At 41.8% G+C, this 17,181-nt stretch overlaps 1 protein-coding gene across 1 annotated transcript in view; it reads left to right on the top strand.

Annotated features, from left to right (window-relative positions):
- Positions 1-4,309, top strand: part of GAB3 (GRB2 associated binding protein 3) — a 90,451-nt gene extending 86,142 nt beyond the window's left edge. The window contains exons 9-10 of the mRNA XM_052663681.1: positions 2,821-2,937; positions 4,178-4,309. Coding sequence (XP_052519641.1) covers positions 2,821-2,937; positions 4,178-4,294 — 234 coding nt within the window. The 3' untranslated portion in view covers positions 4,295-4,309. The remainder of the gene's footprint in view (positions 1-2,820; positions 2,938-4,177) is intronic.
- Positions 4,310-17,181: the final 12,872 nt, after the last annotated feature.

Here is a 17,181-nt window from a genome sequence, read left to right on the forward strand (position 1 = left end):
AAAAGATGCTTACTCCTTGGAAGAAAAGTTATGACCAACCTAGATAGTATATTCAAAAGCAGAGACATTACTTTGCCGACTAAGGTCCGTCTAGTCAAGGCTATGGTTTTTCCAGTGGTCATGTATGGATGTGAGAGTTGGACTGTGAAGAAGGCTGAGCGCCGAAGAATTGATGCCTTTGAACTGTGGTGTTGGAGAAGACTCTTGAGAGTCCCTTGGACTGCAAGGAGATCCAACCTGTCCATTCTGGAGGAGATCACTCCTGGGATTTCTTTGGAAGGAATGATGCTAAAGCTGAAGCTCTGGTACTTTGGCCACCTCATGTGAAGAGTTGACTCATTGGAAAAGACTCTGATGCTGGGAGTGATTGGGGGCAGGAGAAGGGGATGACCCAGGATGAGATGGCTGGATGGCATCACGGACTCAATGGACGTGAGTCTGAGTGAACTCTGGGAGATGGTGATGGACAGGGAGGCCTGGCATGCTGCGATTCATGGGGTTGCAAAGAGTCGGACACAACTGAGTGACTGAACTGAACTGAACTGAACTGAACTATATAAACTGCTTCAGGAATGGCAAAAAGAAGACATATTATCCTGTGTAAATTAAACTGTCTAAAATAAGTAGAAGTTTATTTATAAATCTAAAATAACTTGATACCAAAACAAATAACACTGACATGAATAGGAAATTATATACCAACCTCACTCATTCATGCAGGTTAAAAAATCCTAATCAAGAGTAAGTCCAACCACATCTTGTACATGAACATTCATAGCAGCATTTTTCATAACAGCCAAGAAATGAAAGCAACCCAGATATTCACCAAATGATGAATGGGTAAATAAAATGTAGCATGGATACAAGGTGTAATGTTATATAAGCAGCCATACAATGAAATCAGATCCATGAAATGACAAGGATGAACCTTGAAAACAATATGCTGAATGAAAGAAACCAGCCACGAAGACCACTCTTTTGGGTTTCTGGAGCCAATTCCAACGTGTGGGTGTTGATTGGAGTGGTTTCACACTAACACCAAGCATTTCTCAGACACCCGCAGGTTGTCTGAGAATTCAACTCAATTCTGACCCTTTCTACCCAGAGACAGCATCAGATTCCACAAGTTATGGGTTCAGTCTTAACAAGACTGCCCACCCCCTTCAACTTCAGATGCCAGTCACAAGCCCAGGTTGTTATCTGTGGTTCTGCCTGACAGGATACAAATTGGAGGTTCCCACATCCCCCTCTGTCAGTTTAACTACTTTGCTAGGGCAGCTCACAGAACTCAGGAAAGCATGGACATTTACTAGTTTATTATAAAAAGAGACAATAAAGGATACAGATAAGCATCCAGATGGAAGTGGTATATGAATAGAGGCTTCACTACTGAGAAAGGCTGGTTCCCAGATGGTGTACCCACAAAAGAGAAGAGAATTAATTGTATGCTTATTTCACCAGCATATGTTACAATTAGTTCAGGCTAGGTTATTACTTTAAATGTAAAGGAGCCACCAGGGGAGCCCAGGACAAAACTTAGTAACTTAGGAGAAAGTGTGGGAAAACAAACTATGACCTCAGCATAGGAAAAATTCTTTAAATAAAATACAAGAGCAAGCTACTCAGAAAAATATTGATATATTACATTAAAAGTAAGAACAATTCTTCATTTAAAAAATGCCATAAAAAGAAAGAAAAACCAGCTATAAACTGTGATGGACTATTAGCAACACACATTACCAACAAATTATCACTCTCCTAGGTATGTGAGGAAGTATTGAGAAAAGTCAGAAATACAAAGTATAAAGATTCAGTATAAAGATTAGCAAAACCAAACCAAATCTAAACAGATAATTCATAGAAGAGAAAAATAAATGAGTTTTAAGTAGATGAAAAGATGGTCAGATGATTACATTATCAGGGGCATGGATAATCAAACCAAAAGAGGATATGTTTTCCCCCAGATCAGGTGAGTGATAGTCAAGTTGAAGGTGCCCACATCCCTGGGTACATGCTAGTAAGAGCCTCCAAACTGGAAGCAATTCAAATGACCATTGTTGGTGGCACAGTTAAATAAATCATGCAATGGAATCATCTATGGTAATGAAAACAAATGAAATAGGTCTAGTGCATTGACACAGATGGATGTGAAGTATGTATAAATGGAGTGAAAATAGAACTCACCAAAAATGCACTCAATATGGTTCTGTTGATGACAGTTCAAAACATGCAGAACAAAATAGTATGTCACTTAAGGACACTCACACACTCATAAAATCATATTAAAAAAGAAAAGAAGTGATGAACACTAAATTCAAGATTGTGCTCATCCCCTTGTGGACAAGAAGGCTGCAGTAGAAGGGGGCAGGTCCTCCTTCATGTGTGTCGTGTGTCTTGTAACAGTGGTATATTCTACCTTTGAAGCTGGCATAGGTGTGTGTTGCACACATGTTATCACTGTATTGTGTAAAGTATCTTCAAAAGCATTTGGGATGCCTTTACTAGAGCTTTCATAAGTATGGCTGATCTTTTTAAGATTTAATCTCTCAGGTATCATGAGCCTGTCAGATACATCAAATAAGTTCTTCTTGGGGGAGACTTTGGCCAACTGTTTCCATGGTGAATAAAGGCAGGGCTTCGTGTGAAGGCCAAATTGGCCATATCACATTTGAAAGATCTCCTTGTGATGTGCAGGCTGAGCTGCACAAGACTCATACACTTTCTGCGGGCAGCCGCTCAAGTGGAGACACGCTCAGCCGCCTTCCCTTGGGCAGCCCAGCCAGAAACTGTTAACCCGAATCCTGGGACATTGGTTTCTAGGAGAAGCGCAGAGCTACCAACTCCTTGAGCAGTGGAGCTGTGACATGGACGAGGAAATTCAGCCTGGATTATTTAGCCCTGGACTTCAACTCAGCATCACCAGCCCCTGTACAGCAGGTAGGAAGTAGTCTGTATCACAATTCCCAGGAGATTTCATTTCTGTTTGGTTTTGTTTTGATGATTCCACCATGCGTGTTCTCTTTGCACAGTCTTAAACATACAGACATACTGTGAAGAATCTTAAAATCAGCTCTAATTCTGTCTCCCAGAAATCCTGATGTATTCCCTCTGGGGTGTGTTCTTGAATGTCTATGTACAAATGTATGTAGTGTTCATGCTCTTCAAAACTTGGACCATAGAGTTTGTTGGGAAATGTCTGGCAGAGATGAGGGTGGGGTAAATGGTAGACTAGGCACAGGAAGGGTCTGCTGAAGGAAGAAGGGATAGCTTTGTTTGGCTCAACTCTAGGCACTGGGGACAGAAACTCTCAGTTGCAATTGGAACCCCTCCATAAAGGGCCTCAAGTGGCAGGTTGGGCAGTTTTGATGCCTTTGCATAGTATTCTCATCTGTAAAGTGGGGATCAGAAGTAGCAACTATGTTGAAGCCTGTTGTGAGGATTAAATGAGTTAATACATGTAACAGACCCTAGCCATTAACTGTTGTCAGTCACTGCATGTGGCAGGAATGACTGGCAAACAGTGGACAAGAGCTAAATATTTTTGAGCAAAGGATGGTCATAGTCTAAACTGTACTAACAATGTATTATTTGATGAGAAAATCAACTTACTGAACAGGATATACAATATGATTTCATTTTGTGTTTGTGGAGAAAGATGTTTGGGAGACTTCCCTTCCCTTTTGCTTTACCTTTCTTCTTTACCTTTCATTTCATTCCCCAAACCTACAATGACACTTCAGAAAAGCTGGTGAGCAGGATGAGATCGGTAAATTCAAACTGTGAAGAGAGTCCCCAGACCTCCATGGCTTTCGACCATGAAGGCTTCTCAGTTGTTGCCTCCAGGACAGTCCATCACAGCCAGGGCCTTGGTGTCTCAGGTCATTGTCAATTCAGGGTCCACTGACCTGGCAGAGGAAAAAGAGAGACAGCAGAATTGCAGAGTGTCACCTCTGCTCACAGTATACTGGTCAAGGCGAGTTAGATGGCAAGAGCCAAGTTGAAGGGAGTAGAGTTGAGGAGAGATTCACACACACACACACACACACAGAGTGTAACACTTCTGCAGGTGATGGCCCAGGAGGAAGGGGCAGCAAACACGTGAACCTGTAATCCACCAGGGATGTGCTGAATTTTTTTGATTAAGTGTAATGAAAACCTTTTTGTTCTCCCCCTTCAGAAAATTCTCCTATCAGAGGAGCAAAGAGTGGACTATGTCCAAGTGGATGAGCAGAAGACACAAGCTCTGCAGAGCACAAAGCAGGAGTGGACGGATGAGAGGCAGTCCAAAGTGTGACAGGGTCGGGCTGCAGGTGGGAGGCCAGGCTCACTTTGAGTTTTTCTGCTAGAAGCCCACTGATGCTCAACACAGGTCAAGACACAGAGTCTTGATGAGACCTTTTGGGAGAGAGGACATTTGTACATACTTACCAAGGAGGAGCAGGAAGTGGTCTCCTCCCAGAGGGGCTCTCAGAGGGGCCAGCCCCTGCCCCGACCCCCACTGATCAAAGCATTTCTGGTCACAGCCACACGTGCCTCTGCTGAGCCTCAGACCAGTGTTGTGTTGGCTCCACAGTCATGAGAAGCAGAGAGAGAGGATTTCACAGCCATGGACTGGGATGTAGAAAACTCCATTTGGACAGGGTGGGAACAATCAAAGCAGAAGTTAGGTTAAACATCTCCAGTGGAGCATTTGAAGTGCACATTAGAGCCGGTATCACTGCCCACAAGAGGACATCATTTGCCTTCAACGCTTGAACTTTTGATCTCTCTCCTGTGCTTCCACTGGAATCATAAATTATCCTAGGAGACACGCACCTGGACACCTTGCCCCACTGGAAAACACAGTGTAAGAGACCAAGCCTAGGGATGGTGATAGAATCTGTACTCCTTACTCCAAAGAATCCGGCAGACAAGTATTTCTGTCCCCCAAAGAAAGACAACACAAGTGACAGGGGCATCGAGTCCTGGGCTCCACAATGAGCAGATCACATGACACTGGTGGCTCTAAGAACATTGTGCTTAAGCAGCCACCCATGGCTGGTTGTCCCATTGATGTTGGCCTTTTCCCAGTGTTCTTTCACATTCATCATCTCATCTCTTCCCCTAAAAGATCTCAGAAGTTAGGCTTGGCAGAGATCATTGCGCCAGCTTTGAGGGAAAAGATGCTAAGAGCTGGAGGAGGGAACACTTTGCCCAAGATGAGTCATGCTGAGAGAGTCAATCAGGCTTTTGCTGTCTCTCACTGCCTCAATCAGTTAGGGTAATTATGGTGACCAGTGGGAAATACATGCAAACACGGGATGGCTCATCGTCCCCTCTCCTTTTCGTAGGATTTTGAGCAGGTGCTTTTTATAATGGAAAGGTATGCATGTCAAACCAGGGTTTCTTCGTGTGGTGTTCAAACAGGACACTAGAACATAATCAGCAGTTACCATCAGAGATACCTCCTGAAAATCAGTATGAAGTCCGTTCTTGGTTCATGTGGTCCCCTTGGCAGTGCATTTCCCATGAACCACCCTGGGGAAGGCTGTCTCTGGCCATCCTGTCCTGGACTCAAGCTTTCAAGTGGTGGCTATGATCTGAAAAAACCAAACCCAGCCAGCTCCAGTATCAGGGGTCTTGCCTAACTTTCCCCTTCTGCTTTAGTGGTGACTAGGTCCTGAGAGGGCAAACATTCCCACTGTGCAACGAGGGCACCTTGTCACCCCTTCCTTTATGAGACACTGGGGTTCCAGGGAGAGGTCCAGAAAAAGGCTCAATTGAGCACAGGGTTTTACTTAATGCCGTTCCTGATCGTTCTGAGCACCTGAAACTGGAAGACAAATCTGAACAACTGGGTAATAAATAGAGACTGGTGTCCTGCCCTGCCACTGTGTCTTACACATGGGGGCAGAGGAAGTAGGCAGGCAGGTCTATGACAATCAGCATTAGTCAGGGCAATTGTAGGCTTTGCTACAGGGTTTCAAACTGCTCCAAAGGTAAGTGTGAAAATCTTGGTTTTTCAGACCATAAAAGAAGTAATTTAGATGTTCAAAATGACAGGATCTTGTGACATCGTTTTCTTCCCAGAGCAAGATGGGGGAAATTGCCAAGTTCTTTAACTAAGTTGAGTCCTTAGTGAGTCTGGATGGAGCCACAAGAGGGCTCCTGGACCCCATGGCCTGCTCCTCGGCCAGAGCCTGTTAAGGAGCTGCCTTCTTCGTGTGTGACTTGCAAACAGTCACAGGGCCTCAGGCAAGAATTCAGGGGTACAGACAGCCAGTTCCCATAGATGGTGACTTCCTCATATGTGGGCCACCTGTGTTTATATCACTGCCTGACAAAGGCCAGTGCAGAAAAAATTGTACGTCCAAGAGTAAAGAACCTCACCACATTGAAGATAGATTGGAAAAGTAAATGCAGCTGAAATGATGTCAGCAGTGAAATGTCATCCAATTGACCAAAAAATATTTTTCTACAGAACGTTTCCAGGGACATGTTTACTGCACTAAGCAATAGACACTTCAGTGGTGTGACTTTTTTGGAAGTGATTTGGGGTTTTTAAAATATCACTTCACCCTCATTTTCAGAGTGTATGCGTTTATGTCTTGCTTTGATAAAACTGCTAATGGATGCTAACATACACAAAAACATAATGATTCACGGACCCAAAATACAGGTAGTTTTTGAGCTGACTGCAGCATATGCTCCTGAGAAAGACACTGTAAATCACAATGATGGATGCTAGCCAGATCTTGTTTTCTGGCAGAGATAATCCACATGTAATAAAGAACTATGATTCTGATGGGCTCTGAGGGATTTTTTTTTAAGAGATAATCTCCAATACCAACTCAAGTGCACATGGCATGTCTATGCACTGTGCATAGTACACCTTTCTAGAAAATTTAGTCATCAACATAAAGGGGAAAAGGCATCAATTAATCCTCCATTGTTTTCTGTAGTTCCCTTTTGCTTCATTTCCTTCTGTCTCATTTCATTAGGAAATACCTCCAGGTCAGGGGTTGTGGCATGCCAAAAGGGGGACTAAAGGTTTTCATGCCTGCAACTCCCTAAGACCACAAGCCCAGGATGTTGGGAGTTAAACTTTCTGTGGGGAGGAGGAACTTGATGCCCAGCACAGAGCCCACTCCAAGGGCATCATGTAATCCGGGGGACTGACTGTCCAGGCCACTTCATGAAGTAAACAGCAGCTGAATTATGGCCTTTAGGTGCCACGGGAGACTGAAGGTACCCTTCAGGCCTGGCTTTTCCCTCTCAAGACCTCAAACCATGTTTGTATCTGCAGTCATGCTGATTTTTAAAAATTCACTGAATTTTTACTATTTCATTTCTGGCATTAATAAAAGTTATAAGGAAGAATCATGACCTAAGCGTCCTCTTATTTGTTTTAAGTAGTGACCTCTGATAAAATCTCGGAACACATTTTGAAGGCTGAGTGTTGAAAACAGACTTCCCTGCTGTTTTCAAGTACAACAGGCCTAACTTGACTCACATGGAATGCCCCACATCCATGTTACTTCACTACAAGCCGTTCAGCAAGCACTGCATCTGATCAGCCAAACCACGTCTTTTTTCTGGGTCAGAAACTAGCTTCCGTAGTTGACAGTAAAATCAATGGCCCTGCCAGATACCACAAATAAGGTGACCTTTGGTACTGACATTAAAAGGCAAGAGCACCCAGCCTGCTTCCCCACAGCAGGGGTCTCTTGTGTCCTCACCTCTCTTTCCCCATGGCTGATGCTCCCAGTGCCCTGCGTGCTGGGTCAGCAGAGTCTCTAGGCCATGATGTAAGGCAGAGACAACCAGAGTAGCCAGGGCTTGGGTTTGGGAAACCAGGCCAAAGGCACAGACCCTACAGCCATTGGGAATCCTGGTGGTGAGAGAAAGGAGAAGCCATGTGAACTTCCTCACCCTCCCTGGTCAAGGACCACGTGGATTCTGTGAACAGCTAACCTGAGATGAAAGGGCCAGGAAACCAAACCTGAAGGTCTCTGAGCCCCAGGCCCATTGAGCTCTGGCCCCTTTACTCCACCAGGCACCTCCCTAAGTTTCTACTTTCTACTTTATTTTCTTTGATCTGAAATTGCATTAATTATTATTTCTTTATTTTAATTGTGCCATTGTTTTATAAATTTAGTTTTATTTTCTGAGACAGAGTGGCACTGTGCAGGCTGGAGCAGGGGGTCTGATGGAAGAGAGCAGAGCTGGGACACAGACCCCTCCTGCATGGGCACCTCACTGACGACAGATGGGATGCTGGAGGGCCTAAGGGACAGGGTGGGCTTTCCAAGGCTGCCAGTCACTGGAACCCCACAATTGTGATTGTGAACCTGACCCCACTCTGGAACCACACTCAGACATCACTTCCTGAGAGACCTCTGTGGGGAAGGCAGGCCAATCCATGGGATATATCCCTTCTGCTTGATCGAAGCCGTTTGTAAATTGTAGTGTATTATAGAAGGTGATGAGCAGTGTCGGAGGAAACAAGGTGAAGAGGATTGACTGCCCACCGGGCTGTGGGGAGGGCAGCTTCAGGAGGATTTCAGGTGAGAAGATGAGACCTGTGCAGACTTGGAGATGATGGAGGTGGCCAGGAGCTATGTTTGAGAACGTAGTCAAGGCAGGGAGAACGGACTATGTAAAAGCACTAATTCCTCAGAAAACCTGGAATGTTGAGGGTGCAGCCAAGAGGCCAGTGTGGTCGGCATGGAGTGAGCAAGAGTGAGCACAGCGGAGGAGGCACAGAGGCAATGGGGGTTCACAGATGAGCATGTGGGGCCTTTCTGGGCATTATAAGGATGTCTGGCTTATACTCTGAGTGAGAATAAATCCAGTGAAGGGAACTGAACAGGGGAGACATATCTGGCTTACATATATATATATATTTTTTTTTTAATTTTAATTTTTTAAATATAAATTTATTTTAATTGGAGGCTAATTACTTTACAATATTGTATTGGTTTTGACATACATCAACATGAATCCGCCATGGGTGTACACATGTTCCTCATCCTGCACACCTCTCCCACCTCCCTACCCATACCATCCCTCTGGGTCATCCCAGTGCACCAGCCCCAAACATCCTGTATCTTGCATCAAACTTCGATTGGTGATTCGTTTCATATATGATATTATACATGTTTCAATGCCATTCTCCCATATCATCCCACCCTCTCCCTCTCCCACAGAGTCCAGACTGTTCTATACATCTGTGTCTCTTTTGCTGTCTCGCATACAGGGTTATCATTACCATCTTTCTAAATTCCATATATATGCATTAGTATACTGTATTGGTGTTTTTCTTTCTGGCTTACTTCACTCTGTATAATAGGCTCCAGTTTCATCCACCTCATTAGGACTGATTCAAATTATTCTTTTTAATGGCTGAGTAATACTCCATTGTGTATATGTTCCACTGCCTTCTTATGCATTCGTCTGCTGATGGACATCTAGGTTGCTTCCATGCCCTGGCTATTATAAACAGTGCTGAAGTGAACATTGGGGTACACGTGTCTCAATTCTGATTTCCTTGGTGTGTATGCTCAGCAGTGGGATTGCTGGGTCATAAGTGTTAAGTGTTAGTCGCTCAGTCATGCCCGACTTTGCAACCCCATGGACTGCAGCCCTCTGTCCATGAGATTTTCCAGGCAAGGATACTGGAGTGGGTTGCCATTTCCTTCTCCAGGGGATCTTCCCAATCCAGAAATCGAACCTGGGTCTCCTGCACTGCAGGCGGATTCTTTACCAACTGAGCTACAAGGGAAGCCCAGTTTTTTAAGGAATCTTCTCATTGTTCTCCATAGTGGCTATACTAGTTTTCATTCCCACCAACAGTGTAAGAGGGTTCTTTTTTCTCCACACCCTCTCCAGCATTTATTGCTTGTAGACTTTTGGATAGCAGCCATTCTGACTGGTGTGAAATGGTACCTCATTGTGGCTTTGATTTGCATTTCTCTGATGATGAGTGATGTTGAGCCTCTTTTCATGGGTTTGTTAGCCATCTGTATGTCTTCTTTGGAGAAATGTCTGTTTAGTTCTTTGGCCCATTTTCTTATTGGGTCGTTTATTTTTCTGGAATTGACCTGCAGGAGTTACTTGTATATTTTTGAGATTAATTCTTTGTCAGTTGCTTCATTTGCTATTATTTTCTCCCATTCTGAAGGCTGTCTTTTCACCTTGATTATAGTTTCCTTTGTTATGCAGAAGCTTTTAATTTTAATTAGGCCCCATTTGTTTATTTTTGCTTTTATTTCCAATATCCTGGGAGGTGGGTCATAGAGGATCCTGCTGTGATTTATGTCGGAGAGTGTTTTGCCTATGTTCTCCTCTAGGAGTTTTATAGTTTCTGGTCTTACCTTTAGAACTTTAATCCATTTTGAGTTTATTTTTGTGTATGGTGTTAGAAAGTATTCTAGTTTCATTCTTTTACAAGTGGTTGACCAGTTTTCCCAGCACCACTTGTTAAAGAGATTGTCTTTTCGCCATTGTATATTCTTGCCTCATTTGTCAAAGATAAGGTGTCCATGGGTGTGTGGATTTATCTCTGGGCTTTCTGTTTTGTTCCATTGATATATATTTCTGTCTTTGTGCAAGTACCATATGGTCTTGATGACTGTGGCTTTGTAGTAAAGCCTGAAGTCAGGCAGGTTGATTCCTCCAATTCCATTCTTCTTTCACAAGATTGCTTTGGCTATTTGAGTTTTTTTGTATTTCCATAGAAATTGTGAAATTCTTTGTTCTAGCTCTGTGAAAAATACCGTTGGTAGTTTGATAGGGATTGCATTGAATCTATAGGTTGCTTTGGGCAGTATACTCATTATCAGTATATTGATTCTTCCGATCCATGAACATGGTATATTTCTCCATCTATTAGTGTCCTCTGATTTCTTTCACCAGTGTTTTATAGTTTTCTATATATAAATATTTAGTTTCTTTAGGTTGATATATTCCTAAGTATTTTATTATTTTCGTTGCAATGTTGAATGGAATTGTTTCCTTAGTTTCTCTTTCTATTTTTTCATTATTAGTGTATAGGAATGCAAGGGATTTCTGGGTGTTGATTTTATATCCTGCAACTTTACTATATTCATTGATTAGCTCTAGTAATTTTCTGGTGGAGTCTTCAGGGTTTTCTATGTAGAGGATCATGTCATCTGCAAACAGTGAGAGTTTTACCTCTTCTTTTCCAATTTGGATTCCTTTTCTTTCTTTTTCTGCTCTGATTGCTGTGGCCAAAACTTCCAAAACTATGTTGAATAGTAGTGGTGAAAGTGGGCACCCTTTTCTTGTTCCTGACTTTAGGGGAAATGCTTTCACTTTTCACCATTGAGGATAATGTTTGCTGTGGGTTTGACATATATAGCTTTTATTATGTTGAGGTATGTTCCTTCTATTCCTGCTTTCTGGAGAGGTTTTTATCATAAATAGATGTTGAATTTTATCAAAAGATTACTCTGCATCTATTGAAATAATCATGTGGCTTTTATTTTTCAGTTTGTTGATGTGGTGTATAACAATTTATTGACTTGTGGACATTGAAGAATGCTTGTATCCCTGGGATAAAGCCCACTTGGTGTATGATCTTTTTAATGTGTTGCTGGATTCCAATTGCTAGAATTTTGTTAAGAATTTTTGCATCTATGTTCATCAGTGATATTGACCTGTAGTTTTATTTTTTTGTGGCATCTTTGTCAGATTTTCGTATTAGGGTGATGGTGGCCTCATAGAATGAGTTTGGGAGTTTACCTTCCTCTGCAATTTCCTGGAAGAGTTTGAATAGGATAGATGTTAGCTCTTCTCTAAATTTCTGGTAGAATTCAGCTGTGAAGCCGTCTAGACCTGGGCTTTTGTTTGCTGGAAAATTTCTGATTACAGTTTCGATTTCTGTGCTTGTGATGGGTCTGTTAAGATTTTCTATTTCTTCCTGGTTCAGTTTTGGAAAGCTGTAATTTTCTAGAATTTTTCCATTTCTTCCAAGTTGTCCATTTTATTGGCATATAACTGCTAATAGTTATATTAGAAAATGCACTGGTCATAGCAAACACCCTCTTCCAACAACACAAGGGAAGACTCTACACATGGACATCACCAGATGGTCAACACCAAAATCAGACTGATTATATTCTTTGCAGCCAAAGATGGATAAGCTCTATACTGTCAACAAAAACAAGACCAGGAGCTGACTGTGGCTCAGATCATGAACTCCTTATTACCAAATTCAGATTTAAATTGAAGAAAGTAGGGAAAACCGCTAGACTATTCAGGTATGACCTAAATCATATCCCTTATGATTCTACAGTGGAAGTGAGAAATAGATTTAAGTGTCTAGATCTGATAGATAGAGTGCCTGATGAACTACGGAATGAGGTTCGTGACATTATACAGGAGACAGGGATTAAGACCATCCCCAAGGAAAAGAAATGGCAAAAAGCAAAATGGCTGCCTGGGGAGGCCTTAGAAATAGCTGTGAAAAGAAGAGAGGTGAAAAGCAGAGGAGAAAAGGAAAGATATAAGCATCTGAATGCAGAGTTCCAAAGAATAGCAAGAAGAGATAAGAAAGCCTTCCTCAGCGATCAATGTAAAGAAATAGAGGAAAACAACAGAATGGGAAAGACTAGAGATCTCTTCAAGAAAATTAGAGATACCAAGGGAAAGTTTCATGCAAAGATGGGCTCAATAAAGGACAGAAATGGTATTGACCTAACAGAAGCAGAAAATATTAAGAAGAGGTGGCAAGAATACACAGAAGAAGTGCACATAAAAGATCTTCACGACCTGGATAATCACGATGGTGTGATCACTCATCTAGAGCCAGACATCCTGGAATGTGAAGTCAAGTGGGCCTTAGAAAGCATCACTACGAACAAAGCTAGTGGAGGTGATGGAATTCCAGTTGAGCTATTTCAAATCCTGAAAGATGATGCTGTGAGAGTGCTGCAGTCAATATGCCAGCAAATTTGGAAAACTCAGCTGTAGCCACAGGACCAGAAAAGGTCAGTTTTCATTCCAATTCCAAAGAAAGGCAGTGCCAAAGAATGCTCAAACTACCGCACAATTGCACTCATCTCACATGCTAGTAAAGTCATGCTCAAAATTCTCCAAGCCAGGCTCCAGCAATACATGAACCATGAACTCCCTGATGTTCAAGCTGGTTTTAGAAAAGGCAGAGGAACCAGAAATCAAATTGCGAACATCCTGCTGAATCATGGAGAAACCAAGAGAGTTCCAGAAAAACATCTATTTCTGCTTTATTGACTATGCCAAAGCCTTTGACTGTGTGGATCACAATAAACTGTGGAAAATTTTGAGAGAGATAGGAATACCAGGCCACCTGACCTGCCTCCTGAGAAGTCTGTATGCAGGTCAGGAAGCAACAGTTAGAACTGGACATGGAAAAACAGACTGGCTCCAAATAGGAAAAGCAGTACGTCAAGGCTGTATATTGTCACCCTGCTTATTTAACTTATATGCAGAGTACATCATGAGAAACGCTGGACTGGAAGAAACACAAGCTGGAATCAAGATTGCCAGGAGAAATATCAATAACCTCAGATATGCAGATGACACCACCCTTATGGCAGAAAGTAAAGAGGAACTAAAAAGCCTCTTGATGAAAGTGAAAGTGGAGAGTAAAAGAGTTGGCCTAAAGCTCAACATTCAGAAAACGAAGATCATGGCATCTGGTCCCATCACTTCATGGGAAATAGATGGGGAAACAGTGGAAACAGTGTCAGACTTTATTTTTGGGGGCTCCAAAATCACTGCAGATGGTGATTGCAGCCATGAAATTAAAAGATGCTTACTCCTTGGAAGAAAAGTTATGACCAATCTAGATAGCATAGTCAAAAGCAGAGACATTACTTTGCTGACTAAGGTCCGTCTAGTCAAGGCTATGGTTTTTCCAGTAGTCATGTATGGATGTGAGAGTTAGACTGTGAAGAAGGCTGAGTGCTGAAGAATTGATGTGTTTGAACTGTGGTGTTGGAGAAGACTCTTGAGAGTCCCTTGGACTGCAAGGAGATCCAACCTGTCCATTCTGAAGGAGATCAGCCCTGGGATTTCTTTGGAAGGAATGATGCTAAAGCTGAAACTCCAGTACTTTGGCCACCTCATGCGAAGTGTTGACTCATTGGAAAATACTTTGATGCTGGGAGGGATTGGGGACAGGAGGAGAAGGGGACGACAGAGGATGAGATGGCTGGATGGCATCACTGACTCAATGGACATGAGTCTGAGTGAACTCCGGGAGTTGGTGATGGACATGGAGGCCTGGCGTGCTGTGATTCATTGGGTCGCAAAGAGTTGGACACGACTAAGCGACTGAACTGAACTGAACTGAACTGCTACTAGTAGTCTCTTATGATCCTTTGTAGTTCTGTGTTGTCTGTTGTGATCTCTCCGTTTTCATTTCTAATTTTATTGATTTGATTTTTCCTCCTTTGTTTCTTGATGCGTCTGGCTTATGTTTTGTCAATTTGTCAATTTTATTTATCTTCTCAAAGAACCAACTTTTGGCTTTGTTTATTTTTCCTATGGTCTCTTTTGTTTCTTTTGCATTTATTTCTGCTCTAATTTTTAAGGTTTCTTTCCTTCTACTAACCCAGGGGTTCTTCATTTCTTCCTTTTCTAGTTGCTTTCGGTGTAGAGTTAAGTTATTTATTTGACTTTTTTCTTGTTTCTTGAGGTATGCCTGAATTGCTATGAACCTTCCCCTTAGCACCGCTTTTACAGTGTCATATAGGTTTAGGGTGGTTGTGTTTTCATTTTCATTCATTTCTATGCATATTTTGATTTCTTCTCTGATTTATTGGTTATTCATCAGCGTGTTGTTCAGCCTCCATATGTTTGAAGTTTTAATAGTTTTTCTCCTGTAATTCAGATCTAATCTTACTGCATTGCGGTCAGAAAAGATGCTTGGAATTATTTCATTTTTTTTGAATTTACCAAAGCTAAATTTATGGCCCAGGATGTAATCTATCCTGGTGAAGGTTCTGTGTGCACTTGAGAAAAAGGTGCAATTCATTGTTTTGGGGTGAAATGTCCTATAGATATCAATTAGGTCTAACTGGTCTATTGTATCATTTAAAGTTTGTGTTTTCTTGTTAATTTTCTGTTTAGTTGATCTATCCATAGGTGTGAGGGGAATATTTAAGCTTCCCACTATTATTGTGTTATTGTTAATTTCCCCTTTCATACTTGTTAGCATTTGTCTTACATATTGTGGTGCTCCTATGTTGGGTGCATATATATTTATATATATGTTATATCTTCTTCTTGGATTGATCCTTTGATCATTATGTAGTGTCCTTCTTTGTCTCTTTTCACAGCCTTTGTTTTAAAGTCTATTTTATCTGATAGGAGTATTGCGACTCCTGCTTTCTTTTGGTCTCTATTTGCATGGAGTATCTATTTCCAGCCCTTCACTTTTAGTCTGTATGTGTCCCTTGTTTTGAGGTGGGTCTCTTGTAGACAAAATGTATAGGGGTCTTGTTTTTGTATCCATTCAGCCAGTCTTTGTCTTTTGGTTGGGGCATTCAACCCATTTAAGTTTAAGGGAGTTATTGATAAGTATGATTCCATTGCCACTTACTTTATTGATTTGGGTTCAAGTTTATACACCCTTTCTGTGTTCCCTGTCTAGAGAAGATCCTTTAGCATTTGTTGGAGAGCTGGTTTGGTGGTGCTAAATTCTCTCAGCTTTTGCTTGTCTGTAAAGCTTTTGATTTCTCCTTCTTATTTGAATGATATCCTTGTTGGGTACAGTAATCTGGGCTGTAGCTTCTTTTCTTTCATCACTTTAAGTATGTCCTGCCATTCCCTCCTGGCCTGAAGAGTTTCTATTGAAAGATCAGCTGTTATCCTTACGTGAATCCCCTTGTGTGTTATTTGTTGTTTTTCCCTTGCTGCTTTTAATATTTGTTCTTTCTGTTTGATCTTTGTTTATTTGATTAATGTGGTTTTTTGGGTGTTTCCCCTTGGCTTTATCCTGTTTGGGACTCTCTGGATTTCTTGGACTTGGGTGATTATTTCCTTCCTCATTTTAGGGAAGTTTTCAACTATTATCTCATCAAGTATTGTCTCATGTCTTTCTTTTTGTGTTCTTCTGGGACTCCTATGATTCGAGTGATGCAGCAGTGAATATTGTCCCAGATGTCTCTGAGATTGTCCTCATTTCTTTTAATTCATTCTTTTTTCCTCACTGATTCATTTATTTTTAGAATTCTATCTTCTACTTCACTAATCCTATCTTCTGCCTCCATTATTCTACTGTTTGTTCCCTTCAGAGTGTTTTTGATCTTATTTATTGCATTATTCATTATATATTGACTCTTTTTCATTTCTTCTAGGTCCTTTCTTGCCTCTCCTAAATCCTTTTCTCCAGGCTATTTGTGATTCCATTTGATTTCAAGATTTTTGATAATTTTCACTATCATTATTTGGATAGATTCTCTATCTCTTCCTCTTTTATTTGGTTTGGTGGGTATTTATCCTGTTCCTTCACCTGCTCAGTATTCCTCTCTCCATCTTGTTTATATTGCTGTGTTTGGGGTGGCCTTTCTGTATTCTGACAGTTTGTGGAGTTCTCTTTATAGTGGAGTTTCCTCGCTGTGGGTGGGGTTGTACGGGTGGCTTGTCAAGGTTTCCTGGTTAGGGAAGTTTGTGTCGGTGTTCTGGTGGGTGGAGCTGAATTTCTTCTCTCTGGAGTGCAATAAAGTGTCCAGTAATGGGTTATGAGATGTCAGTGGGTTTGGAGTGACTTTGGGCAGCCTCTATTTTGAAGCTCAGGGCTGTGTTCCTGTGTTGCTCGAGAATTTGTGTGGTATGTCTTGCTCTGGAACTTTTTGGCCCTTAGATGGTGCTTGTTTTCAGTGTAGGTATGGAGGCATTTAATGAGCTCCTGTCGATTAATGTTCCCTGGAGTCAGAGTTCTCTGCTGTCCTCAGGATTTGGACTTAAGCTTCCTGCCCTGGTTTTTAGTCTTATTTTTACAGTAGCCTCAAGACTTCTCCATCTAAACAGCAACATTGATAAAACATCTAGGTTAAAGATGAAAAGTTTCTCCACAGTGAGGGACACCCAGAGAGGTTCACAGAGTTACATGGAGAAGAGAAGAGGGAGAAGGGAGTTAGAAGTGACTCGAATGAGATGAGGTGGAATCAAAAGTGGAGAGAGCAATCTAGC

This window comes from Budorcas taxicolor, chromosome X (assembly GCF_023091745.1).
Source record: "Budorcas taxicolor isolate Tak-1 chromosome X, Takin1.1, whole genome shotgun sequence".
In the NCBI taxonomy this organism is placed as follows: domain Eukaryota; kingdom Metazoa; phylum Chordata; class Mammalia; order Artiodactyla; family Bovidae; genus Budorcas; species Budorcas taxicolor.